General features: G+C 45.2%; 1 protein-coding gene across 1 annotated transcript in view; it reads left to right on the top strand.

Annotated features, from left to right (window-relative positions):
* The window catches only part of TEK (TEK receptor tyrosine kinase), a 206198-nt gene that overhangs the window by 104837 nt on the left and 74883 nt on the right, over positions 1-26478 (top strand). Inside the window, exons 6-8 of the mRNA XM_069765358.1 lie at positions 3598-3738; positions 21314-21439; positions 23217-23371. Coding sequence (XP_069621459.1) covers positions 3598-3738; positions 21314-21439; positions 23217-23371 — 422 coding nt within the window. The remainder of the gene's footprint in view (positions 1-3597; positions 3739-21313; positions 21440-23216; positions 23372-26478) is intronic.

Genomic DNA, 26478 nt, shown 5'->3' with positions numbered 1-26478 from the left:
ATTTTGGAAGTTGGAGTGGGGTGTTTTAGATTTTGCTATCTTAGGAGGATATCTGTTTGTGCAGGCAACTATTACTGTGCAGAATTAGGCAACTTAATAAAAACCAAATATATTCCCATCTCTTTATTTTCACCAGGTAAACCAATATAACTGCATAAAATTTGGAAATAAACATTTCTGACATGCAAAAACAAAACCCAAAAAATGAGTGACCAATATAGCCACCTTTCTTTATGATGACATTCAACAGCCTTCCATCCACAGATTCTGTCAGTTACTTGATCTGTTTACAATCAACATTGCATGCTGCAGCCACCACAGCCTCCCAGACACTGTTCCGAGAGGTGTACTGTTTTCCCTCCCCATAGATCTCACATTTTATGAGGGATCACAGGTTCTCTATGGGGTTCAGATCAGGTGAACAAGGGGGCCATGTCATTATTTTTTCTTCTTTGAGACCTTTACTGGCCAGCCACACTGTGGAGTAGTTGGAGGCATGTGATGGAGCATTGTCCTGCATGAAAATCATGTTTTTCTTGAACGATACCGACTTCTTCCTGTACCACTGCTTGAAGAAGTTGTCTTCCAGAAACTGGCAGTAGGTCTGGGAATTCAGCTTCACTCCATCCTCAACCTGAAAAGGTCCCACAAGTTCACCTTTGATGGTACCAGCCCATACCAGTACCCAACCTTCACCTTGCTGGCATCTGAGTCGGACTGGAGCTCTCTGCCCTTTACTGATCCAGCCTCTGGCCCATCCATATGGCCCATCAAGAGTCACTCTCATTTCATCAGTGCATAAAACCGTAGAAAAGTCAGACTTGAGATATTTCTTGGCCCAGTCTTGACGTTTTATCTTATGTTTCTTGTTCAAAGTTGGTCGTTTTTCAGCCTTCCTTACCTTGGCCATGTCCCTGAGTATCGCACACCTTGTGCTTTTTGTTACTCCAGTAATGTTGCAGCTCTGAAATATGGCAAAACTGGTGGCAAATGGCATCTTGGCAGCTTCACGCTTGATTTTCCTCAATTCATGGGCAGTTATTTTGCGCTTTTTTTGCCCTACACGCTTCTTGCGACCCTGTTGGCTATTTGCCATGAAACACTTGATTGCTCGGTGATCACACTTCAAAAGGTTGGCAATTTCAAAACTGCTGCATCCCTCTGCAAGACATCTCACAATTTTGGACTTTTCAGAGCCCGTCAAATCTCTCTTCTGACCCATTTTGCCAAAGGAAAGAAAGTTGCCTAATAATTAAGCACACCTTACGTAGGGTTTTGATGTCAATAGACAACACCCCTCTTCATTACAGAGATGCACATCACCTGATTTACTTAATTGATAGTTGGCTCACAAGCCTGAACAGCTTGGAGTAGGACAACATCTATAAAAAGTATCATGTGATCAAAATACAACTTGCCTAATAATTCTGCACACAGTGTATTATACATTTTGCAAAAAAATTCGATCTAGGAGCATTTGCTACAATTGTCTAAATTAAAAATAAAACAGGAAAAAAATATTTACAAGCAGAAAAAAAAATTGTCACTATCTTAAAATGTGGGTAGGGTCTTTCTTCAAGACTGACATTTAAACCTGCATTTTTTATTAAATTCATGGTGGTAGCAGTTCAGTTCTACTTCACCATCCACATTCTCCAGCTATACTTTACGTAGATGAAGCCTAGACCAGATATGGGTGGACCGCGAGCCAAGTGCAGCCTTTTGGCCGTTCCTGTCCAGCCTGGATAGAGGGACCATCATCCTGGGGATACAGATACCGGTGAACACAATGATGGAACAGGGAGCCATCATCTTACGCCTTTGAGCCTTTGTGTCTGAGAAGGCAGCAGGCATGATGATGTCACTACTTTGCGCAAGCTATGCGAAGGCTCATATGAAGGGGACATCATACTGTGTATATCATAGGTGCTAAAATGCTGCAGAAAATCAGCAGCATCAAAAGCTCACTTAATACTCATTGTGGGAACCTAACCTAAGATTAAATCCCCACATTGAGATATTAGTGAGTTTTCACACTGTGTATTTTTGCAGCGCAATAAATTCAGCATCTTCCAGTAAAATAGATGGGATTTATAGAAAGTTCATGCCCACAGTATTTTTTAGGCAGCTTAAACAGACCTGCGATGTGTGTTTGAAATCCACAACACGTCAATTTTTATTGTGGATACACTGAGTTTTATATGCAGATTTTCCCCGTAGGCTTGCATTAGATGCATAAAATCCACAGGTACAAAAAGTGCTCTGTTGCAGAAACGTGCTAAAAATGCATGTAATCCACATTAATAAAGTTTTGTCAAAGCCAAACACTCAGAAATATCAAAAACAAAAAGTTTTGTTTAAAATATGACACACCAAAATAAGATAAAAACTGCAGCGTCAAAAGAGCAATAAAAACACATGCAAGAAAAACACACTAAAAACTTTGAAAAAAAACAAAAGTACCGTATATACTCGAGTATAAGCCGAGATTTTCAGCCCATTTTTTGGGGCTGAAAGTCCCCCTCTCGGCTTATACTCGAGTCATATACCCGGGTGTCGGCAGGGGATGGGGAGCGGGGGCTGTGTAGTCATACTTACCTGCTGCGGCGCGGTCCCTGCAGTCCCTGGCTTCTCCGGCGCTGCAGATTCTTCCTGTACTGAGCGGTCACATGGCACCGCTCATTACAGAAATGAATAGGCGGCTCCACCTCCCATAGGGGAGGAGCCGCATATTCATTGCTGTAAATGATCGGTGCCATGTGACCGCTCAATTACAGGAAGAAGCTGCAGCGCCGGAGAAGCCAGGGACTGCAGGGACCGCGCCGCAGCAGGTAAGGGGAGTGCAGTGCTATAATTACCTGCTCCTTGCTCCGGTGCGGCTCCGTCTGCAGCGTCCTCTAGCAGTGACGCTCAGGTTAGAGGGCGCTGTGACGTAGTCAGTGCGCGCCCTCTGCTGAGCGTCAGTGCTGGAGACGGAGCCGCACGAGGAGCAGGTAATTATTGAAAGCGCTGGCGTCCTGAGAAGAGAGGTGAGTATGTGATTTTTTTTTTTATTGCAGCCGCATTCTATATGGCACAGCATTATAAGGAACACCTATGGGGCCATAATCAAAGGTGCAGAGCATATATGGCACAGCATTATAAGGAGCATTTATGGGGCCATAATCAAAGGTGCAGAGCATTCTATATGGCACAGCATTATAAGGAGCATCTATGGGGCCATAATCAACGGTGCAGAGCATTCTATATGGCACAGCTTTATAAGGAGCATCTATGGGGCAATAATGAACGGTGCAGAGCATTCTATATAGCACAGTTGTATATGGAGCATCTATGGGGCAATAATGAACGGTATGGAGCATCTATTTTTATTTTTGAAATTCACCGGTAGCTGCTGCATTTTCTACCCTAGGCTTATACTCGAGTCAATAAGTTTTCCCAGTTTTTTGTGGCAAAATTAGGGGGGTCGGCTTATACTCGGGTCGGCTTATACTCGAGTATATACGGTAATCAATTTACTTAATAGGTCCAGAAAATCTGCAACATCAAAAACTCACAAAACAATCATCTTAACCAATGTACAATGCTTTTCCGTAGCATGTGGTGAACACAGATTTGGAAGAACCTGCAAGGAGACCTGTGGAGAAAAGGAGACGTGCAAGTCACAAATGTTTTGCCTCATAGATCCATATGGCTGCTCTTGTGCCTCAGGCTGGACTGGACTAATGTGTGATGAAGGTACACAAGATGAGTACACAGATTTGTGAGAACACCAGGCACACCAACCTCATAAGCCATAGTTCCTCCTATTAGCATTATAGCAATATTACAGTTAATCACTAGATCCAAAAAAATATGCAACCTATGTATATATACAGTGGTTACGGAAAGTATTCATACCCCTTTAAATTTTTCTCTCTTTGTTTCATTGTAGCCATTTTGTAAATTCAAAAAAGTTCATTTTTTTCTCATCAATGTACACTCTGCACCACATCTTGACTGAAAAAAAGTGAACTTCATGCCCAAGAGAGTTAAGGCAGTGCTTGAAAATAATGCTGGCCACACAAAATATTGACACTTTGGGCACAATTTGCCATTTTCACTTAGGGGTGTACTCCTTTTTGTTGCCAGGGGTTAAGACATTAATGGCTGTGTGTTGAGTTAATTAGATTGCACACCAAATTTACACTGTTATATAAGCACACTGTACCACTTTACATTGTATCAAAGTGTCATATCTTCAATGTTGCCCCATGAAAAAATATAATAAAATGTTTACAAAAATGTAAAGGGTGTACTCACTTTTGTGAGATACTGTATATATACACTGCTCAAAAAAATAAAGGGAACACTTAAACAACAGAATCTCACTCCAAGTAAATCAAACTGCTGTGAAACCAAACTGGTCACTTAGGAAGCAACACTGTTTGACAATCAATTTCACATGCTGTTGTGCAAATGGAATAGAGAACATATGGAAATTACTGGCAATTATCAAGACACACTCAATAAAGGAGAGGTTCTACAGGTGGGGACCACATACCACATCTCAGTACCAATGCTTTCTGGCTGATGTTTTGGTCACTTTTGAATGTTGGTTCCCTCAGGAGACCATCCGCAGCCTCATCAGGACCATGCCCAGGCATTGTAGGGAGCTCATACAGGCACGTGGAGGCCACACACACAACTGAACATCATTTCCTTGTCATGAGGCATTTCCACTGAAGTTGGATCAGCCTGTAAATTGATTTTCCACTTTGATTTTGAGCATCATTCCAACTCCAGACCTCCATGGGATATTCATTTTGATTTACATTGATAATTGTTATGTTTTATTGTTCTGAACACATTCCACTATGCAATGAATAAAAATTTGCAACTGGAATATTTCATTCAGAGATGTCTAGGATGTGGTATTTTAGTGTTCCCTTTATTTTTTGAGCAGTGCATATATTGCTATTCAATATGAGACTAATGTTTGATAACTATAAAATAATATCTTAAATAAATGACAAGTAATCTAAATGAAATGGTCACATATTTTACTTTACAAGAATAGTTTTCCCTGTAATCAAAATGTATGCGCATTTTGTCTTGAAAACTAAAATTGGACCTTGAAAAGCAAAGTTCATTACAAATGAATAGGGATGAGCAGACCTGTGAGTGTTTGGGTTCGGCCGACCTATAGTTCAAAGTTTGGTTCAGTATCCGAACTTGACCCTGAACTTGACCCCACACCCAATAGAAGACAATGGGGACCTGAACTCCGGTGCTTTAAAATGGCGGTAAAATGGTCATAGAATGGGCTAGGGGCTGCAAACTGAAGCACAATGTGGGTAAGAGCAAACAAATATGGATAGGAAAATGAGTTAAAATAACATAGAACAAAACAAAATAAGAAATAATAATCTTTAACCAGGAGGCGGACGTCCAAGTCGAGGAGGATGTGGAGGTGGATGTAGTGGTGAGGTAAAAGAGGCAGGGGAGGAGGTATTCAACAGTTTTTTTTGGGGGGGGAGGGGTTGCTATTTGTTTTTTTTTCCTTTTTTCTAAGGAATGGATTTAAAAGAACATAGAATTAAAAAAAAAAACAATTTAGAACCAGGTGGTGGAGGTCCAAGTGGAGGTGGATGAGCTAGCTGGAAGAGGCAGGGGAGGAGGTATCCAACACTGTTTTTGTATTTTGTTTTGGGGGGTTCATTTTTTCTTGGGGAACTGACTCCTCCATAAGGTGGAGATTTAAGCGAAGGAGGAGGTGGAGGTGGAACGTGGCGGTATAGGTGGATGAGGCAGAGGAGGAGGTAGCCAACATTATTTTTTTATTTGGGGAGGCCCCGAAATTAAATGAATGGCAAATAGAGTTGAACAATGGCTGTGTGCAGTTGATATAGCCTAGTCAGCCAAAGCTATTAACACCTGTGGGATCCATACCTGGTTCATTTGAATGAATGTTAGCTTTCACACGTTGGCTGTGTACAGGAAGATCACACCCTCTGCCATGCTAAACACACAGTCGGACAGTATACTTTCTGCAGGGCATCCCAGCACCTCCAAGGCATACAGGGCAAGCTTAGGCCATGTGTCCAATTTGGAGACCCAAAAGTTAAATGGGTCAAACCTCTCTGTTAGTTCATAGAGACTTGTGAACATGTACTCTTCAACCATGTTGTTGTAATGCTGACTCCTGCTAATACAGACCATCAGATGGTGGTGCCACATGTAGTGGCGTTCTGAGAAAGTTTTGCCAAATTTCGGCCATGTTAACATTGCCTTCCAAAGTGGTAGTGGTGCCCCAGCTGTGTTGATTTCCTCCTCCTTTGCCTTGTTCTTCCACTGAGTCACCCCTGTCAGGTGGGAATGCTGTTGGAGTGCCCCCAAGGGCCATGGGGTACTCGGTACTGGGCTGGCAGTGGTCTTAAAGGGGATATATAGCGGCAGCAGTGACCCGGTCCATGGCCCTGGGCGTCCAATAAAAATGAAAAAGGGGAATAGGAGAGGGGATAAATGAAATAGTTTGTGATGCCACCTGTGGTACTTGGCAATAAAGGTGTTAGCCGACGCTGCTTCAGAGTCCGCTGGGGCTTTGGGTGATGCAGCAGAGTTGGTACAGCTCTCCACAGGTAGAGCTAGACCCCAGGACAACTGTATGTATAAGTGATGAGATGATGATGGTGGTTGTAGTGCAGGGCAGATGGTGTAGCAAACAAATTTGAGGACACAGCAGGGTTGTAGTTTCCTTTACCTTTACTGGATGCATAGAGGTGCAGACCGGAGCACTGGTTACAGATGACAATGGAGGTCCAGGCAGCCTGAAACAATTTAATATCCACTCAGCCAGCTGGGTTGGAGGCCTCCTTTCTGCACTTCTCTCTCTGAGGTCCTTGCTGCCTAAAGCTATGCTCAGTCCTCTGTTCCTTTCACTTTCTGACAGAAAACGTTACCCGCATGGCAGGCAGCTTGAGCCTTTCACAAGTGTCGCTCCTCGTGGCATCTCTGGGCTCTAACCTGCTTCTGTGCCTTTAGGTGTGTGATGGAGCCAGGGAACCTGCAATCCCCTGCCCTCTGGATTTAGCTGCTGGATTTAGACCGTGGTACCCTGCAGCCAAGGACTCCGGTGTCCAGTTCTAGCGCTGAGCTCTGGGATGAGTTTGGTCACAGCTCCTCTTCCCAAGCTTTCCTATACTTCTCACTTCCTCTCTGACTCAGACTGCAACTCTAGTCTGGAGACGAGCTCCTTACTCTTCCAGTCCCCAGCACTGACTGACAAACTCGATCTCGATTCAGTGCTGGAAGTAATAATAGTATGTTGTGCTTGTAGCGGGGATCCAGCAGGATGACCACCTAGTAATCAGCAGTGGTACCAATCAGGAACTCAGCAGTCATTGCTCAGGCTGTTGTGAATTCTGTGGCAGAGTTCACTCCTGTGGTCACAAGTGGTACTTCGGCTGATTCTCTCTGGGAGCTTCCGTTTGTGGAGGAAAGTGGTACTGCAGCTTCTGAGTTTCCTCCCTCAGGTGATCTGGTGAGGTCGTTAGCTGCTTCTCTACTTAACTCCACCTGATGCTTTGATCCATGCTTCCTGTCAATGTTCCAGTGTTGGACTTGTGTTTCTCTGGATCATTCCTGTGGCCTGCTGCTCTGCATAGCTAAGTGCTTCTTGCTATTTGTTGCTATTTTTTCTGTCCAGCTTGTCTATTTGTTTTGCTGGAAGCTCTGGGACGCAAAGGGTGTACCTCCGTGCCGTTAGTTCGGTACGGAGGGTCTTTTTGCCCCCTTTGCGTGGTTTTCTTTAGGGTTTTGTGTAGACCGCAAAGTTATCTTTCCTATCCTCGTTCTGTCTAGAATATCGGGCCTCACTTTGCTGAATCTATTTCATCCCTATGTTTGTCTTTTCATCTTACTCACAGTCATTATATGTGGGGGGCTGCCTTTTCCTTTGGGGTATTTCTCTGAAGCAAGGTAGGCTTATTTTTCTATCTTCAGCCTAGTTAGTTTCTCAGGCTGTGCCGAGTTGCATAGGGAGCGTTAGGCGCAATCCACAGCTGCCTCAAGTTGTGTTTGGAGAGGATCAGGAATTGCAGTCTACAGAGTTTCCTCGTCTCAGAGCTCGTTCTATTATTTTGGGTTATTGTCAGATCACTGTATGTGCTCTGATCGCTATGTACATTGTGTTACTGAATTGCCTATCATAATAGTACAGGAAGCCAAAAGTACTAATGATTCTCAATAGAGGGAAAAAAGAAGTTCTGAGACCATTTTTTTTCCTTTGCACTGTGATTTGTCTTTTTTTTCCCCTAGACATTTGGGTGGTTCAGGACACAGGTGTTACAATGGACATTAAAGGTCTGTCTTCATGTGTAGATCAGCTCACGGCAAGAGTTCAAGATATTCAAAATTTTGTGGTTCAGAATTCTTTGTTAGAACCGAGAATTCCTATTCCAGATTTGTTTTTTGGAGATAGAACTAAATTTCTGAGTTTCAAGAATAATTGTAAACTGTTTCTGGCTTTGAAACCTCGCTCCTCTGGTGACCCAGCGCAACAGGTTAGGATCGTCATTTTTTTTGCGTGGCGACCCTCAGGACTGGGCATTTTCTCTTGCGTCAGGAGATCCTGCATTGAGTGATATCGATGCGTTTTTCCTGGCGCTTGGATTGCTGTACGATGAGCCTAATTCAGTAGATCAGGCAGAAAAAAATTTGCTGGCTCTTTGTCAGGCTCAGGATGAGATAGAGCTATATTGCCAGAAATTTAGAAAATGGTCCGTGCTCACTCAATGGAATGAATCTGCGCTTGCAGCCATTTTCAGAAAGGGTCTCTCTGAAGCCATTAAGGATGTCATGGTGGGAATTCCTATGCCCGCTGGTTTGAATAAGTCTATGTCTTTGGCCATTCAGATCGGTCGACGCTTGCGTGAGCGTAAATCTGTGTACCATTTGGTGGTATTACCTGAGATTAAACCTGAGCCTATGCAGTGCGATAGGACTATGACCAGAGTTGAACGGCAAGAACACAGACGTCTGAATGGGCTGTGTTTCTACTGTGGTGATTCCACTCATGCTATCTCTGATTGTCCTAAGCGCACTAAGCGGTTCGCTAGGTCTGCCGCCATTGGTACTGTACAGTCAAAATTTCTTCTGTCCGTTACCTTGATATGCTCCTTGTCGTCGTATTCTGTCATGGCGTTTGTGGATTCAGGCGCTGCCCTGAATTTGATGGACTTGGATTATGCTAAACGTTGTGGGTTATTGGAGCCCTTGCAGTGTCCTATTCCATTGAGAGGAATTGATGCTACACCTTTGGCCAAGAATAAGCCTCAATACTGGACCCAGCTGACCATGTGCATGGCTCCTGCACATCAGGAGGTTATTCGCTTTCTGGTGTTGCATAATCTGCATGATGTGGTCGTGTTGGGGTTGCCATGGCTACAAGCCCATAATCCAGTATTGGATTGGAATTCCATGTTGGTGTCCAGCTGGGGTTGTCAGGGGGTACATGGTGATGTTCCATTTCTGTCAATTTCGTCATCCACCCCTTCTGAGGTTCCAGAGTTCTTGTCTGATTACCGGGATGTATTTGATGAGCCCAAGTCCGATGCCCTGCCTCCGCATAGGGATTGTGATTGTGCTATCAATTTGATTCCTGGTAGTAAATTCCCAAAAGGTCGACTGTTTAATTTATCCGTGCCTGAGCACACTGCTATGCGCAATTATGTGAAGGAATCCCTGGAGAAGGGGCATATTCGCCCGTCATCATCGCCATTAGGAGCAGGGTTCTTTTTTGTAGCCAAGAAGGATGGTTCGCTGAGACCGTGTATAGATTACCGCCTTCTTAATAAGATCACTGTTAAATTTCAGTACCCCTTGCCATTGTTATCTGATTTGTTTGCTCGGATTAAGGGGGCTAGTTGGTTCACTAAGATGGATCTTCGTGGTGCGTATAATCTGGTGAGAATCAGGCAAGGCGATGAATGGAAAACTGCATTTAATATGCCCGAGGGTCATTTTGAGTATCTAGTGATGTCGTTCGGACTTGCCAATGCTCCATCAGTGTTTCAATCTTTTATGCATGACATCTTCCGTGAGTACCTGGATAAATTCCTGATTGTGTACTTGGATGACATTTTGATCTTCTCGGATGATTGGGAGTCTCATGTGAAGCAGGTCAGAACGGTTTTTCAGGTCCTGCGTGCTAATTCTTTGTTTGTGAAGGGATCAAAGTGTCTCTTTGGTGTGCAGAAGGTTTCATTTTTGGGGTTCATCTTTTCCCCTTCTACTATCGAGATGGATCCGGTTAAGGTCCAAGCCATCCATGATTGGACTTAGCCGACATCTCTGAAAAGTCTGCAAAAGTTCCTGGGCTTTGCTAATTTTTATCGTCGCTTCATCTGCAATTTTTCTAGTATTGCTAAACCATTGACCGATTTGACCAAGAAGGGTGCTGATTTGGTCAATTGGTCTTCTGCTGCTGTGGAAGCTTTTCAAGAGTTGAAGCGTCGTTTTTCTTCTGCCCCTGTGTTGTGTCAACCAGATGTTTCTCTTCCGTTCCAGGTCGAGGTTGATGCTTCTGAGATTGGAGCAGGGGCTGTTTTGTCACAGAGAGGTTCTGGTTGCTCAGTGATGAAACCATGCGCTTTCTTTTCCAGGAAGTTTTCGCCTGCTGAGCGAAATTATGATGTGGGCAACCGAGAGTTGCTGGCCATGAAGTGGGCATTCGAGGAGTGGCGTCATTGGCTTGAAGGAGCTAAGCATCGCGTGGTGGTATTGACTGATCATAAGAACTTGACTTATCTCGAGTCTGCCAAGCGCTTGAATCCTAGACAAGCTCGTTGGTCGTTGTTTTTTGCCCGTTTTGACTTTGTGATTTCGTACCTTCCGGGCTCTAAAAATGTGATGCTCTGTCTAGGAGTTTTGTGCCCGACTCTCCGGGTTTATCTGAGCCGGCGGGTATCCTCAAGAAAGGAGTAATTGTGTCTGCCATCTCCCCTGATTTGCGGCGGGTGCTGCAAAAATTTCAGGCTAATAAACCTGATCGTTGCCCAGCGGAGAAACTGTTTGTCCCTGATAGGTGGACGAATAGAGTTATCTCTGAACTTCATTGTTCGGTGTTGGCTGGTCATCCTGGAATCTTTGGTACCAGAGAGTTAGTGGCTAGATTCTTTTGGTGGCCCTCTCTGTCGCGGGATGTGCGTACTTTTGTGCAGTCCTGTGGGATTTGTGCTCGGGCTAAGCCCTGCTGTTCTCGTGCCAGTGGGTTGCTTTTGCCCTTGCCGGTCCCAAAGAGGCCTTGGACACATATCTCTATGGATTTTATTTCTGACCTTCCCGTTTCTCAAAAGATGTCAGTCATTTGGGTGGTCTGTGATCGCTTTTCTAAGATGGTCCATCTGGTACCCTTGTCTAAATTGCCTTCCTCCTCTGATTTGGTGCCTTTGTTCTTCCAGCATGTGGTTCGTTTGCATGGCATTCCAGAGAATATTGTTTCTGACAGAGGTTCCCAGTTTGTTTCGAGGTTTTGGCGAGCCTTTTGTGGTAGGATGGGCATTGACTTGTCTTTTTCCTCGGCTTTCCATCCTCAGACTAATGGCCAGACCGAACGAACCAATCAGACCTTGGAAACATATCTGAGATGCTTTGTTTCTGCTGATCAGGATGACTGGGTGTCCTTTTTGCCTTTGGCTGAGTTCGCCCTTAATAATCGGGCCAGCTCGGCTACCTTGGTTTCGCCGTTTTTCTGCAATTCTGGTTTCCATCCTCGTTTCTCTTCAGGACAGGTTGAGTCTTCGGACTGTCCTGGTGTGGATACTGTGGTGGACAGGTTGCAGCAGATTTGGACTCAGGTAGTGGACAATTTGACCTTGTCCCAGGAGAAGGCTCAACTTATCGCTAATCGCAGACGCCGTGTGGGTCCCCGACTTCGTATTGGGGATCTGGTTTGGTTATCTTCTCGTCATATTCCTATGAAGGTTTCCTCTCCTAAGTTTAAACCTCGTTTTATTGGTCCGTATAGGATTTCTGAGGTTCTTAATCCTGTGTCTTTTCGTCTGACCCTTCCAGATTCTTTTTCCATACATAACGTATTCCATAGGTCATTGTTGCGGAGATACGTGGCACCTATGGTCCCATCTGTTGAGCCTCCTGCCCCGGTTTTGGTGGAGGGGGAATTGGAGTATATTGTGGAGAAGATTTTGGATTCTCGTGTTTCAAGACGGAAACTCCAGTATCTGGTTAAATGGAAGGGTTATGCTCAGGAAGATAATTCCTGGGTTTTTGCCTCTGATGTCCATGCTCCCGATCTTGTTCGTGCCTTTCATGTGGCTCATCCTGGTCGGCCTGGGGGCTCTGGTGAGGGTTCGGTGACACCTCCTCAAGGGGGGGTACTGTTGTGAATTCTGTGGCAGAGTTCACTCCTGTGGTCACAAGTGGTACTTCGGCTGATTCTCTCTGGGAGCTTCCGTTTGTGGAGGAAAGTGGTACTGCAGCTTCTGAGTTTCCTCCCTCAGGTGATCTGGTGAGGTCGTTAGCTGCTTCTCTACTTAACTCCACCTGATGCTTTGATCCATGCTTCCTGTCAATGTTCCAGTGTTGGACTTGTGTTTCTCTGGATCATTCCTGTGGCCTGCTGCTCTGCATAGCTAAGTGCTTCTTTGCTATTTGTTGCTATTTTTTCTGTCCAGCTTGTCTATTTGTTTTGCTGGAAGCTCTGGGACGCAAAGGGTGTACCTCCGTGCCATTAGTTCGGTACGGAGGGTCTTTTTGCCCCCTTTGCGTGGTTTTCTTTAGGGTTTTGTGTAGACCGCAAAGTTATCTTTCCTATCCTCGTTCTGTCTAGAATATCGGGCCTCACTTTGCTGAATCTATTTCATCCCTACGTTTGTCTTTTCATCTTACTCACAGTCATTATATGTGGGGGGCTGCCTTTTCCTTTGGGGTATTTCTCTGAGGCAAGGTAGGCTTATTTTTCTATCTTCAGGCTAGTTAGTTTCTCAGGCTGTGCCGAGTTGCATAGGGAGTGTTAGGCGCAATCCACAGCTGCCTCTAGTTGTGTTTGGAGAGGATCAGGAATTGCGGTCTACAGAGTTTCCTCGTCTCAGAGCTCGTTCTATTATTTTGGGTTATTGTCAGATCACTGTATGTGCTCTGATCGCTATGTACATTGTGTTACTGAATTGCCTATCATAACATCAGGCACAGCAGTATGTATTGGCTCATGTGTGCCAGGCAGCCCATAGGCAATGACAAGCTGTCATCACTGGGAGGTGTATGGTCTGGGTTGACTGTATCCCCCAATCATGCTCCAGTGATGCTCATGAGCTGCTTTGAATGCCATCCTGCTGTGAAGATGGTTCCACCACCTCCTCATCATCATCCAAAGCTGTCCCCTGGCTGGACAGTTATATACTTGTTGGTACAGGAATCCACCCTCTGAGGAATGTGGGGATGAGAGGCCTGATAACGGTGTGAATGGTCCCTGTTCCTCCTGCTCCCCTTCCTCCTGTGCCATCACCTCATCCATCATCACATTAAGTGTTTTTCCCAGCAGGCATAGAAGTGATATAGTAATGCTCATGATGGGGTCATCAGTGCTGGCCATGTTGGGGAAGTATGCCAAGCAGCAGAACACAGCACACATGTCCTTCCTCGAGGCCCACTGTTTGGTGGTGAAGTGGCGTTGTTCCTCAGAGTGATTCACCCGCGCATGCTGCAGCTGAGACTCCATTATTGCCTGCTGCTACATGCACAGTGTCTTCAATATATGCAAGGTGGAGTTCCACCTTGTTAGTATGTTGCATGTGAGGTGGAGAGCTGGAAGGCGGAAGTGACGCTGCAGAGCAATTAGGTGAGCATCAGCAGGGTAAGTACACTGAAAAAGCGATTTGTCGCCCATACAGATCAGTTTCAGAACAGCCTGCTGTCGTTTCCCCCTGGCTATGCTTAAGTTGGTGGTGAAGGTCTTACTGTGACCAGATGAGGCAGAGGAAGAAGCAGAGGAGGTAGCCTGGACAGAGAAACGTCCAACAATCCTTGGTGGTGATAGGACATGCACTAGAACGCCTCTTTCATTTACTCAGTGGGCAGTTAGGGAGATGTAATCTCCCTTGCCGTGCTTACAGGTCCACATATTGGTGGTTATGTGGAACTTGCCACTAATGGTGTTGCTCAGTGGACACCTGATTTGGTCCGCAACATGTGTGTGCAGTGTAGGGATGGCCCACCTGGAATAGTAATGGCGGCTGGGAACAAGGTACTGCAGGACAACCACCGCCATCAGTTTTTTAAAACTGTCCATCTCCACCAGCCAGAATAGCAGCATTTCAATGGTCAGAAATTTGGAAATGCTATCATTCAGAACCATGGTTTGTGGGTGGTTAGGGGCTATTTCCTCTTTCTTTCAAGGGTTTGGGGGATGGAGAGCTGAACACGTCCATGGGACGGAGTAGAGATGCTCAGTGACACTGCTGCTGGTGGTGGTGGTGGTGGTGCTGTCACATCCTCTCTTTGCAGGGAGGTAGGTGGCCCTGTTGATCATGAGTGGGAGGAAGAGACCGGGACCGCAGCACATGAGGGAGCAGGAGGAGGCTCAAATCTGTCATGCTTTTTAAGGTGTGTACTCCACTGCACCGCATGTTTAGGAATCAGATGCCTCAACATGCAGGTGGTGCTCAGATTCAGAATATTAATGCCTCGCTTCAGGCTCTGACTGCATAGCGTGCAAACCACCCATGTCTTTTATTCAGCACATTGTCTGAAGAAATGCAGAGCACTCCTTTGAGCTGGCTTTGGTGTTCTTATTTGCTCAGCGAAGTGGGCAGTAGCAGGGCAGCATGACCATGTCCTCTTCCTCTGAACTGCACATGTCACTAGGATGGCCTTCGCTCAATGTGGGGTCTAGGAAATTATCATCCAACACCCCCCCCTGCTTTATCTTCCACTCACCCTTCACCCCTCCCCTCCTTGCTGGTCTGCACACTTCAGAACGACACTGCTACTGTGTTTCATCATCCTCTAAGATGTGATGCGGTGGTCCATTGACCATGTACACTAGCCCTTTCATGTACTCATCCTCCAACATAACAAGTGCTTGGGCATCAGTGCATTCAGTCTCTTCCACTTCTGGGGCAGGTCCAGTTGGATGGGCCATGGAACCCCAGTGGCGAACTCATCAAAAAGAAGAAGAGACTGATGCATGATTTGAGACTCAGACTGCATTGCTGATTTGCAAGCAGGTGAGGTGGAAGCTGGATGACCATTGTCCTCTGATACCAACTCTGTGTTTTCTGCAGGGGACTACGTGGAAAACAATGCAAAGAAACTGGAGACAATCTCAGCCATCTAATCTAACACTGCCTCAATATGTTCTGGCCTCAACAATGGTGTAGCGGTACTCAGCCCTATGATATGACGCAGAACATCGTATCAAATTAGTGCACCAGAGGATTTGGTTTCATTTGGGCACGTAGCAGGCACACAGCGACCATGTCATCTTCCTGCAGCAGCTACACCCCCACCACCAGCAGCAGCTACACCAGCAACACCAGGTTCACGTCCATGTCCCCTATTTCTTGCTCTCCTCATTTTTGGATGTGTTTTTGAGGCACGCTACTCCCACATACACAGATGCAGAGTAGAGCAATTTGTTTTTATGCACGCTACTGCTACAAATACAGGGTGCAGAGTACAAAAAATTGGTTGTAGGCACACTACTCCCACAGACATGGATGCAGAGTACAAAAAATTGGTTAGGCATACTGCACTCACAGACACGGGTGCAGAGTAGAAAAAAATTGATTGTGGGCACACTACTCCCACAGACTTGAGTGCAGACTACACAAAGAGAGGCTTTTTTTTTACAGAGTGTGCACACACAAAACCTAATATATCCCTCACTCCAGCTGTGTCCTGTCCCTACGCTAGGCAGAGCAGCAAGGCTGCGTCATCCATGATCCAGCATTTATACAATCATACATGTCAATACTTAACATGGCTGTGATGGCTTTGGAAGTGTCCATAGGCTAAAAGCTTGTTGATTGCCTTTCAACAAACTTTATTCATCATGCAAACCTGCACAGTAAACTGGACATTCGGTTAAAAGTTTGTGCTCTGGGTCCGGTACCAAACACTAGCTTCAGTTCGGATTCTCTCATCCCTAATCATGGATACTTTCGTACAATAAAACTTTTTGCTTAACCCCTTCCCGACCCATGACGCCACGTAGGCGTCATGAAAGTCGGTGCCAATCCGAGCCATGACGCCTATGTGGCGTCATGGAAAGATCGCGTCCCTGCAGGCCGGGTGAAAGGGTTAACTCCCATTTCACCCGATCTGCAGGGACAGGGGGAGTGGTAGTTTAGCCCAGGGGGGGTGGCTTCACCCCCCCGTGGCTACGATCGCTCTGATTGGCTGTTGAAAGTGAAACTGCCAATCAGAGCGATTTGTAATATTTCACCTATTATAACGGGTGAAATATTACAATCCAGCCATGGCCGATGCTGCAATATCATCGGCCATGGCTGGAAATATTAATGTGCCCCCACCCCACCGATCGCCCCCCCAGCCCTCCGATCTGGCCGGTACACTGCTCCGGCTCCCCCCGTGCTTTTGTCCGCTCCCCCCGTGCTCCAATCACCCCCCCGTGCTCCAATCACCCCCCCTGCACTCCGATCCACCCCCCCGTGCTCCGTTCCACCCCCCGTGCTCCGTTCCACCTCTCCCGCGTTCCGATCCACCACCCCCGTGCTCCGATCCCCCCCCCCCCCCCGTGCTCCCCCCCACCCCATCATACTTACCGGTCCTGCCGGGGTCCGTCCGTCTTCTCCCTGGGCGCCGCCATCTTCCAAAATGGCGGGCGCATGCGCAGTGCGCCCGCCGAATCAGCCGGCCGGCAGATTCGTTCAAAGTGCATTTTGATCACTGAGATATAATCTATCTCAGTGATCAAAATAAAAAAAATAATAAAAGACCCTCCCCCCTTTGTCACCCTCATAGGTAGGGACAATAAAAAAATAAAGAATTTTTTTTTCCACTAATGTTAGAATAGGGTTAGGGTTAGGGGTAGGGTTAGGGGTAGGGTTAGGGTTAGGGGTAGGGTTAGGGTTAGGGGTAGGGTTAGGGTTAGGGTTTCGGTATGTGCACATGTATTCTGGTCCTCTGCGGATTTTTCCGCTGCGGATTTCATAAATCCGCAGTGCTAAACCGCTGCAGATTTATGGCAGATTTACCGTGTTTTTTCTGCGCATTTCACTGCGGTTTTACAACTGCGATTTTCTACTGGAGCAGTTGTAAAACCGCTGCGGAATCCACACAAAGAAGTGACATGCTGCGGAATGTAAACCGCTGCGTTTCCGTGCAGTTTTTCTGCAGCATGTGTACAGCGATTTTTGTTTCCCATAGGTTTACATTGAACTGTAAACTCATGGGAAACTGCTGCGGATCCGCAGCGTTTTCCGCAGCGTGTGCACATACCTTTAGAATTAGGCTATGTGCACACGGTGCGGATTTGACTACGGATCCGCAGCGGATTGGCCGCTGCGGATTCGTAGCAGTTTTCCATCAGGTTTACAGTACCAAGTAAACCTATGGAAAACCAAATCCGCTGTGCCCATGGTGCGGAAAATACCACGCGGAAACGCTGCGTTGTATTTTCCGCAGCATGTCAATTCTTTGTGCGGATTCCGCAGCGTTTTACACCTGTTCCTCAATAGGAATCCGCAGGTGAAATCCGCACAAAAAAACACTGGAAATCCACGATAAATCCGCAGGTAAAACGCAGTGCCTTTTACCCGCGTATTTTTCAAAAATGATGCAGAAAAATCTCACACGAATCCGCAACGTGGGCACATAGCCTTAGGGTTAGGGTTGGAATTAGGGTTGTGGTTAGTGGTGTGTTGGGGTTAGGGTTGTGGTTAGGGGTGTGTTGGGGTTAGGATTGTGATTAGGGTTATGGCTACAGTTGGGATTAGGGTTAGGGGTGTGGGGGGGTTAGTGTTGGAGGTAGAATTGAGGGGTTTCCACTGTTTAGGCACATCAGGGGTCTCCAAACGCAACATGGCGCCACCATTGATTCCAGCCAATCTTGTATTCAAAAAGTCAAATGGTGCTCCCTCACTTCCGAGCCCCGACGTGTGCCCAAACAGTGGTTTACCCCCACATATGTGGTACCAGCATACTCAGGACAAACTGCGCAACAATTACTGGGGTCCAATTTCTCCTGTTACCCTTGTGAAAATAAAAAAATGCTTGCAAAAACATCATTTTTGAGGAAAGAAAAATGATTTTTTTATTTTCACGGCTCTGCGTTGTAAACGTCTGTGAAGCACTTGGGGGTTCAAAGTGCTCACCACATGTCTAGATAAGTTCCTTGGGGGGTCTAGTTTCTAAAATGGGGTCACTTGTGGGGGGTTTCTACTGTTTAGGCACACCAGGGGCTCTGCAAACGCAACGTGACGCCCGCAGACCATTTCATCAAAGTCTGCATTTCAAAAGTCACTACTTCCCTTCTGAGCCCCGACGTGTGCCCAAACAGTGGTTTACCCCCACACATGGGGTATCAGCGTACTCAGGAGAAACTGGACAACAACTTTTGGGGTCCAATTTATCCTGTAACCCTTGGGAAAATAAAAAATTCTGGGCTAAATAATTATTTTTGAGGAAAGAAAACGTATTTATTATTTTCACGGCTCTGTATTATAAACTTCTGTGAAGCACTTGGGGGTTCAAAGTGCTCACCACACATCTAGATAAGTTCCTTGTGGGGTCTAATTTCTAAAATGGGGTCACTTGTGGGGGGTTTCTACTGTTTAGGCACACCAGGGGCTCTGCAAACGCAACGTGACGCCCGCAGACCATTTCATCAAAGTCTGCATTTCAAAAGTCACTACTTCCCTTCTGAGCCCCGACGTGTGCCCAAACAGTGGTTTACCCCCACATATGGGGTATCAGCGTACTCAGGAGAAACTGGACAACAACTTTTGGGGTGAAATTTCTCCTGTTACCCTTGGGAAAATAAAAAATTGCAGGCTAAAAATCATTTTTGAGAAAATATTTTTTTTTTTTCATGGCTCTGCGTTATAAACTTCTGTGAAGCACTTGGGGGTTCAAAGTCCTCACCACACATCTAGATAAGTTCCTTTCGGGGTCTAGTTTCCAAAATGGGGTCACTTGTGGGGGGTTTCTACTGTTTAGCCACATCAGGGGCTCTGCAAACGCAACTTGACGCCCACAGAGCATTCCATCAAAGTCTGCATTTCAAAACGTCACTACTTCACTTCCGAGCCCCGGCATGTGCCCAAACAGTGGTTTACCCCCACATATGGGGTATCAGCGTACTCAGGAGAAACTGGACAACAACTTTTGGCGTCAAATTTCTCCTGTTACCCTTGAGAAAATAAAAAATTGCAGGCTAAAAGATCATTTTTGAGAAAATCAATTTTATTTTTTATTTTCATGGCTCTGCGTTATAAACTTCTGTGAAGCACCTGGGGGTTTAACGTGCTCAATATGCATCTAGATAAGTTCCTTGGGGGGTCTAGTTTCCAAAATAGGGTCACTTGTGGGGAAGCTCCAATGTTTAGGCACACAGGGGCTCTCCAAACGCGACATGGTGTCCGCTAACAATTGGAGCTAATTTTCCATTCAAAAAGACAAATGGCGCGCCTTCCCTTCCGAGCCCTGCCGTGTGCCCAAACGGTGGTTTACCCCCACATATGAGGTATCGGCGTACTCGGGAGAAATTGCCCAACAAATTTTATGATCCATTTTATCCTATTGCCCATGTGAAAATGAAAAAATTGAGGCAAAAAATTTTTTGGGGTGAAAAAAAAAGTACTTTTTCATTTTTACAGATCAATTTGTGAAGCACTTGAGGGTTTAAAGTGCTCACTAGGCATCTAGATAAGTTCCTTTGGGGGTCTAGTTTCCAAAATGGGGTCACTTGTGGGGGAGCTCCAATGTTTAGGCACACAGGGGCTCTCCAAACGCGACATGGTGTCCGCTAATGATGGAGATAATTTTTCATTCAAAAAGTCAAATGGGGCTCCTTCCCTTCCGAGCCTTACCATGTGCCCAAACAGTGGTTTACCCCCACATGTGAGGTATCGGTGTACTCAGGAGAAATTGCCCAACAAATTTTACGATCCATTTTATCCTGTTGCCCATGTGAAAATGAAAAAATTGAGGCTAAAAGAATTTTTTTGTGAAAAAAAAGTACTTTTTCATTTTTACGGATCAATTTGTGAAGCACCTGGGGGTTCAAAGTGCTCACTATGCATCTAGATAAGTTCCTTGGGGCGTCTAGTTTCCAAAATGGGGTCACTTGTGGGGAGCTCCAATTTTTAGGCACACGGGGGCTCTCCAAACGTGATATGGTGTCCGCTAAAGAGTGCAGCCAATTTTTCATTCAAAAAGTCAAATGGCGCTCCTTCCCTTCCAAGCCCTGCCGTGCGCCCAAACAGTGGTTTACCCCCACATATGAGGTATCAGTGTACTCAAGACAAATTGGACAACAACTTTCATGGTTCAGTTTCTCCTTTTACCATTGGGAAAATAAAAAAATTGTTGCTAAAAGATAATTTTTGTGACTAAAAAGTTAAATGTTCATTTTTTCCTTCCATGTTGCTTCTGCTGCTGTGAAGCACCTGAAGGGTTAATAAACTTCTGGAATGTGGTTTTGAGTACCTTGAGGGGTGCATTTTTTAGAATGGTGTCACTTTTGGGTATTTTCAGCCATATAGACCCCTCAAACTGACTTCAAATGTGAGGTGGTCCCTAAAAAAAATGGTTTTGTAAATTTCGTTGTAAAAATGAGAAATCGCTGGTCAAATTTTAACCCTTATAACTTCCTAGCAAAAAAAAATTTTGTTTCCAAAATTGTGCTGATGTAAAGTACACATATGGGAAATGTTATTTATTAACTATTTTGTGTCACATAACTCTCTGGTTTAACAGAATAAAAATTCAAAATGTGAAAATTGCGAAATTTTCAAAGTTTTCGCCAAATTTCCGTTTTTATCACAAATAAACGCAGAATTTATTAACCTAAATTTACCACTAACATGAAGCCCAATATGTCACGAGAAAACAATCTCAGAATCGCTAGGATCCGTTGAAGCGTTCCCGAGTTATTACCTCATAAAGGGACACTGGTCAGAATTGCAAAAAACGGCAAGGTCTTTAAGGTCAAAATAGGCTGGGTCATGAAGGGGTTAAAATAAAAATGTGCCCTTTTGATGCAATGAAACCTCATCCCTAAAATATCATAGGAACAATGACATATGATTACTTTAGTCAAGAAGCAATAATTAATGAACTTGTATTTTAGCTTGTCCAAAGGATTTCTATGGACCTGACTGCAAGTTGAAGTGTCTCTGCACCAGGGGGACATGTGATCGCTTCAAAGGGTGTATTTGTCCACAAGGGTGGCGTGGGCTGCACTGTGAAAACGAAGGTAAAGCAAGGTAACACTGTATTGTTATATATTGATGACAGGGAAAAAAAATAAATACTCTTTATGATTATTATTATTATTATTGTTGCATGTATCAACGTATCAACAGTTATGCTGGAATCACATATGCAGTTTTTAACGCATTTTTTAAGCACAGGAGTAAATGCAAAAGTCACTTATTAAAAATGATGAGCCAATGATCATGCTTTAAAGGGAATCTGTCAGTAGGATCAACCGTGAATAAAATGATGCCTTGATTTGTGTGATCTGATGTCTTATTCCAGAGAAATCCACATTTTTCTTAATATGTAAATGAGTTTTTAAGATCTATGAGCCGTACACACACATGTCTTACACTGGTGATTCCTCCTTTCATTTAAAATAAGCTCTGGAGGCAGATTCCCAGGGAGATCTGTGTCCAGCCCATAGTCCTTAACTCATTTACATATTAAGATTGTGAGCCTTTGCGGGCAGGGTCCTCTCTCCTCCTGAACCAGTTGTGACTTGTATTGTTCAAGATTATTGTACTTGTTTTTTATTATGTATACCCCTCCTCACATGTAAAGCGCTACGGAAAAAATGGAGCTATAATAATAAATAATAATAATATTAAGATAAATGTGTATTTCTCTGGAATAAGACATCAGATAGCAGCTATCAATGTACATTGTATTCATCTTTCCATGACGTTACATGCCATGTAGACATGGTGTGCCATGCATAAAAATTACTCTTAAATGAGTCGAAATAGAAAGATACAGTATATACTTACAAATATAAGTATATACTTACTAATATACCCCAATTCTCTGGTCCATCCCTGGTAACAGGATCCTGGTCTCTGGTACTGTGCCAGACATAGGACGGTATTTCTTGTCTATGCAGATGACAACAGTATTTTGTGAAGGGGGCTGTCTCATTGCTTATTTTAATATTTCATGACTAATTCCAGCAATTAAATGTTAGCTGGAGATCTGAATGATGGGAAGCTCCTGAGAACCTGAACACTGTACATGGTTATCTCTAGCAGGCTCATAAAGAAGGACTTGAGTTATGACTCACATGGTCAGTCATTGTTCCCTTAAGCCAGGGGTGGGGAATCTTTTTTCTGCGAAGGGCCACTTGGATATTTATACCATCCTTCGGGGCCGTACAAACTCCGCCCACAAAGTACATGCTGACTCTGGCACTGGTGTCAGGACGTAATCTTTCATTGCATGCCCTTCAGTGTTCAGTAGTGAACACTGCATGTGTGTGCTAACAGAGCAAGAAGAAATTAATGAGCTGGTTGTTATCAAAATACAGCTCCTTGCCCAAGAATGCGGTCACTGAGAATCTGCTAGAGAGCCTGATAAAAGGTCATCGAGGGCCGTAATTGGCCCTGGGGCCTGAGGTTCCCCACCCCTGCCTTAAGCCATCACCCTTTTTGGCTTATACATTGCCTGTGACAGAGAAGTGGGCTTAATATAGCTATTTTAGCTGGCCATGTTCACAGACTGCTCCGATCACACAAAAAATGCTTTCCTGTTCCAAGTTGGCAGAAGCAAGGATGGAGCATAGGACCAGGGCACCAGGCCTAATGTAACCAGTACTTAAACCAGTTCAGCCACTATTTTTCCCAGCATAGCAAAACAGTTTTAAAATGTGGTTTTAATATAATTTTCAGTATTCTTACTTCCATGCCCATGTCCAACATTTTAATAGCAGCTTAATTGAGATAAGCTTGTTTGCATGGGTTTTTTGAGATCTGAACTGATATGCGATTCTTACATTGCAGGTAAACCATACATCCCACCTCAGATACAAGAGATGGAAACCACACTGGAATTAAATTCAGGAATTGAATTTGAACCAACCTGCAGGGTCAGTGGCTATCCAAAACCAACCGCTCAAGAAGTTCTTCTTTTCAAAGAAGATGGCACCATGTTTCAGGTATTTTTATTAACAATGTGCATCACTAGTGGACCACCCATGCTTATTCAGGACCCCAATTTGAATAAAAACAGTGGATACTAACCTCCCATCAGTGATGTGACATTGGTGTACCACGTACATGCTGGAGCAAATCAGAAGCCGCTTTTTGGCTGCAGCTCATGAATATTCCGCCTGGACGGATGTCCGCTCTGACGAAATAGTAAAGGCTGTAGCTGACAGGCAGCCATCCTTGGCATATACCATGATATTCCACAGTACTTTACAGACATCAGCATCTCTGTCCCATTGGGGCTCACAATCTAGATTCCCTATTGGTATGTCTTTTGTTGTGAATTCTGTGGTCAAGCTCCCTCCTGTGGTCATGAGTGGTACTTCCGCTGGTTCTGTCTATGAGCTTCCTCTGGTGGATGTGAGTGGGGCTGTGGCTTCTGAGTTTCCTTCCTCAGGTGACGAGGTTAAGTCGTTAGGTGCTGCTCTATTTAACTCCACCTAGTTCTTTGTTCCTGGCCTCCAGTCACTGTTCCAGTATTGGTCTTGCTTTCTCCTGGATCGTTCTTATGGCCTGTCTGCCCTGCATAAGCTAAGTTTTGCTTGTGTTACTTTTGTTTGCTATATTTTCTGTCCAGCTTGCTATATTGGTTTTTCTTGCTTGCTGGAAGCTCTGAGGGATCACCTCCGTACCGTTAGTCGGTGCGGAGGGTATTTTTGCCCCCTCTGTGTGGTTGTTTGTAGGTTTTTGTGCTGACCGCAAAGCTATCTTTCCTATCCTCGGTCTATTCAGTAAGTCGGGCCTCACTTTGCTAAAATCTATTTCATCTCTGTGTTTGTATTTTCATCTTTACTTACAGTCATTATATGTGGGGGGCTGCCTTTTCCTTTGGGGAATTTCTCTGAGGCAAGGTAGGCTTATTTTTCTATCTTCAGGGCTAGCTAGTTTCTCAGGCTGTGCCCGAGGCGCCTAGGTCTGGTCAGGAGCGCTCCACGGCTACCTTTAGTGTGGTATGATAGGATCCTGGAATCTTTTGTACCAGAGATTTGGTGGCTAGATCCTTTTGGTGGCTGTCTCTGTTGCGGGATGTGCGTTCGTTTGTGCAGTCCTGTGGGATTTGTGCTCGGGCTAAGCACTGCTGTTCTCGTGCCAGTGGGTTGCTTTTGCCCTTGCCAGTCCCGAAGAGGCCCTGGACACATATCTCTATGGATTTTATTTCAGATCTCCCCGTCTCTCAAAAAATGTCGGTCATTTGGGTTGTTTGTGATCGCTTCTCTAAGATGGTCCATTTGGTACCCTTGTCTAAATTGCCTTCCTCCTCTGATTTGGTGCCATTGTTCTTCCAGCATGTGGTTCGTTTACATGGCATTCCGGAGAACATCGTTTCTGACAGAGGTTCCCAGTTTGTTTCGAGGTTTTGGCGAGCCTTTTGTGCTAGGATGGGCATTGATTTGTCTTTTTCCTCGGCTTTCCATCCTCAGACAAATGGCCAGACTGAACGAACCAATCAGACCTTGGAAACATATCTGAGATGTTTTGTTTCTGCCGATCAGGATGATTGGGTGTCCTTTTTGCCTTTGGCTGAGTTCGCCCTTAATAATTGGGCCAGCTCGGCTACTTTGGTTTCGCCGTTTTTCTGCAATTCTGGTTTCCATCCTCGTTTCTCTTCAGGGCAGGTTGAGTCTTCTGACTGTCCTAGTGTGGATACTGTGGTGGATAGGTTGCAGCAGATTTGGACTCATGTGGTGGACAATTTGACATTGTCTCAGGAGAAGGCTCAACGTTTCGCTAACCGCAGGCGCTGTGTGGGTCCCCGACTTCGTGTTGGGGATTTGGTTTGGTTGTCATCTCGTTATATTCCTATGAAAGTTTCCTCTCCTAAGTTTAAGCCTCGTTTCATTGGTCCGTATAGGATTTCTGAGGTTCTTAATCCTGTGTCTTTTCGTTTGACCCTTCCAGCTTCTTTTTCCATCCATAACGTATTCCATAGGTCATTGTTGCGGAGATACGTGGCACCTGTGGTTCCATCCGTTGATCCTCCTGCCCCGGTTTTGGTTGAGGGGGAGTTGGAGTATATAGTGGAGAAGATTTTGGATTCTCGTATTTCGAGACGGAAACTCCAGTACCTGGTTAAGTGGAAGGGTTATGGTCAGGAAGATAATTCCTGGGTCTTTGCCTCTGATGTTCATGCTGCCGATCTGGTTCGTGCCTTTCATTTGGCTCATCCTGGTCGGCCTGGGGGCTCTGGTGAGGGTTCGGTGACCCCTCCTCAATGGGGGGGTACTGTTGTGAATTCTGTGGTCAAGCTCCCTCCTGTGGTCATGAGTGGTACTTCGGCTGCTTCTGTCTATGAGCTTCCTCTGGTGGATGTGAGTGGGGCTGCGGCTTCTGAGTTTCCTTCCTCAGGTGACGAGGTTAAGTCGTTAGGTGCTGCTCTATTTAACTCCACCTAGTTCTTTGTTCCTGGCCTCCAGTCAATGTTCCAGTATTGGTCTTGCTTTCTCCTGGATCGTTCTTGTGGCCTGTCTGCCCTGCATAAGCTAAGTTTTGCTTGTGTTACTTTTGTTTGCTATATTTTCTGTCCAGCTTGCTATATTGGTTTTTCTTGCTTGCTGGAAGCTCTGAGACGCAGAGGGAGCACCTCCGTACCGTTAGTCGGTGCGGAGGGTCTTTTTGCCCCCTCTGCGTGGTTGTTTGTAGGTTTTTGTGCTGACCGCAAAGCTATCTTTCCTATCCTCAGTCTATTCAGTAAGTCGGGCCTCACTTTGCTAAAATCTATTTCATCTCTGTGTTTGTATTTTCATCTTTACTCACAGTCATTATATGTGGGGGGCTGCCTTTTCCTTTGGGGAATTTCTCTGAGGCAAGGTAGGCTTATTTTTCTATCTTCAGGGCTAGCTAGTTTCTCAGGCTGTGCCCGAGGCGCCTAGGTCTGGTCAGGAGCACTCCACGGCTACCTTTAGTGTGGTATGATAGGATTAGGGATTGCGGTCAGCAGAGTTCCCACGTCTCAGAGCTCGTCCTATGTTAGTAACTATCAGGTCACTTTGTGTGCTCTTAACCACTAGGTCCATTGTGGTTCTGAATCACCTGTTCATAACAGTCTTTGGAGTGT

This window comes from Ranitomeya imitator, chromosome 1, assembly GCF_032444005.1.
Source record: "Ranitomeya imitator isolate aRanImi1 chromosome 1, aRanImi1.pri, whole genome shotgun sequence".
Taxonomy (NCBI): Eukaryota; Metazoa; Chordata; class Amphibia; order Anura; family Dendrobatidae; genus Ranitomeya; species Ranitomeya imitator.
The sequence above is the reverse complement of the archived record's forward strand: the minus strand, read 5'-3'. Positions and strand labels throughout refer to the sequence as shown.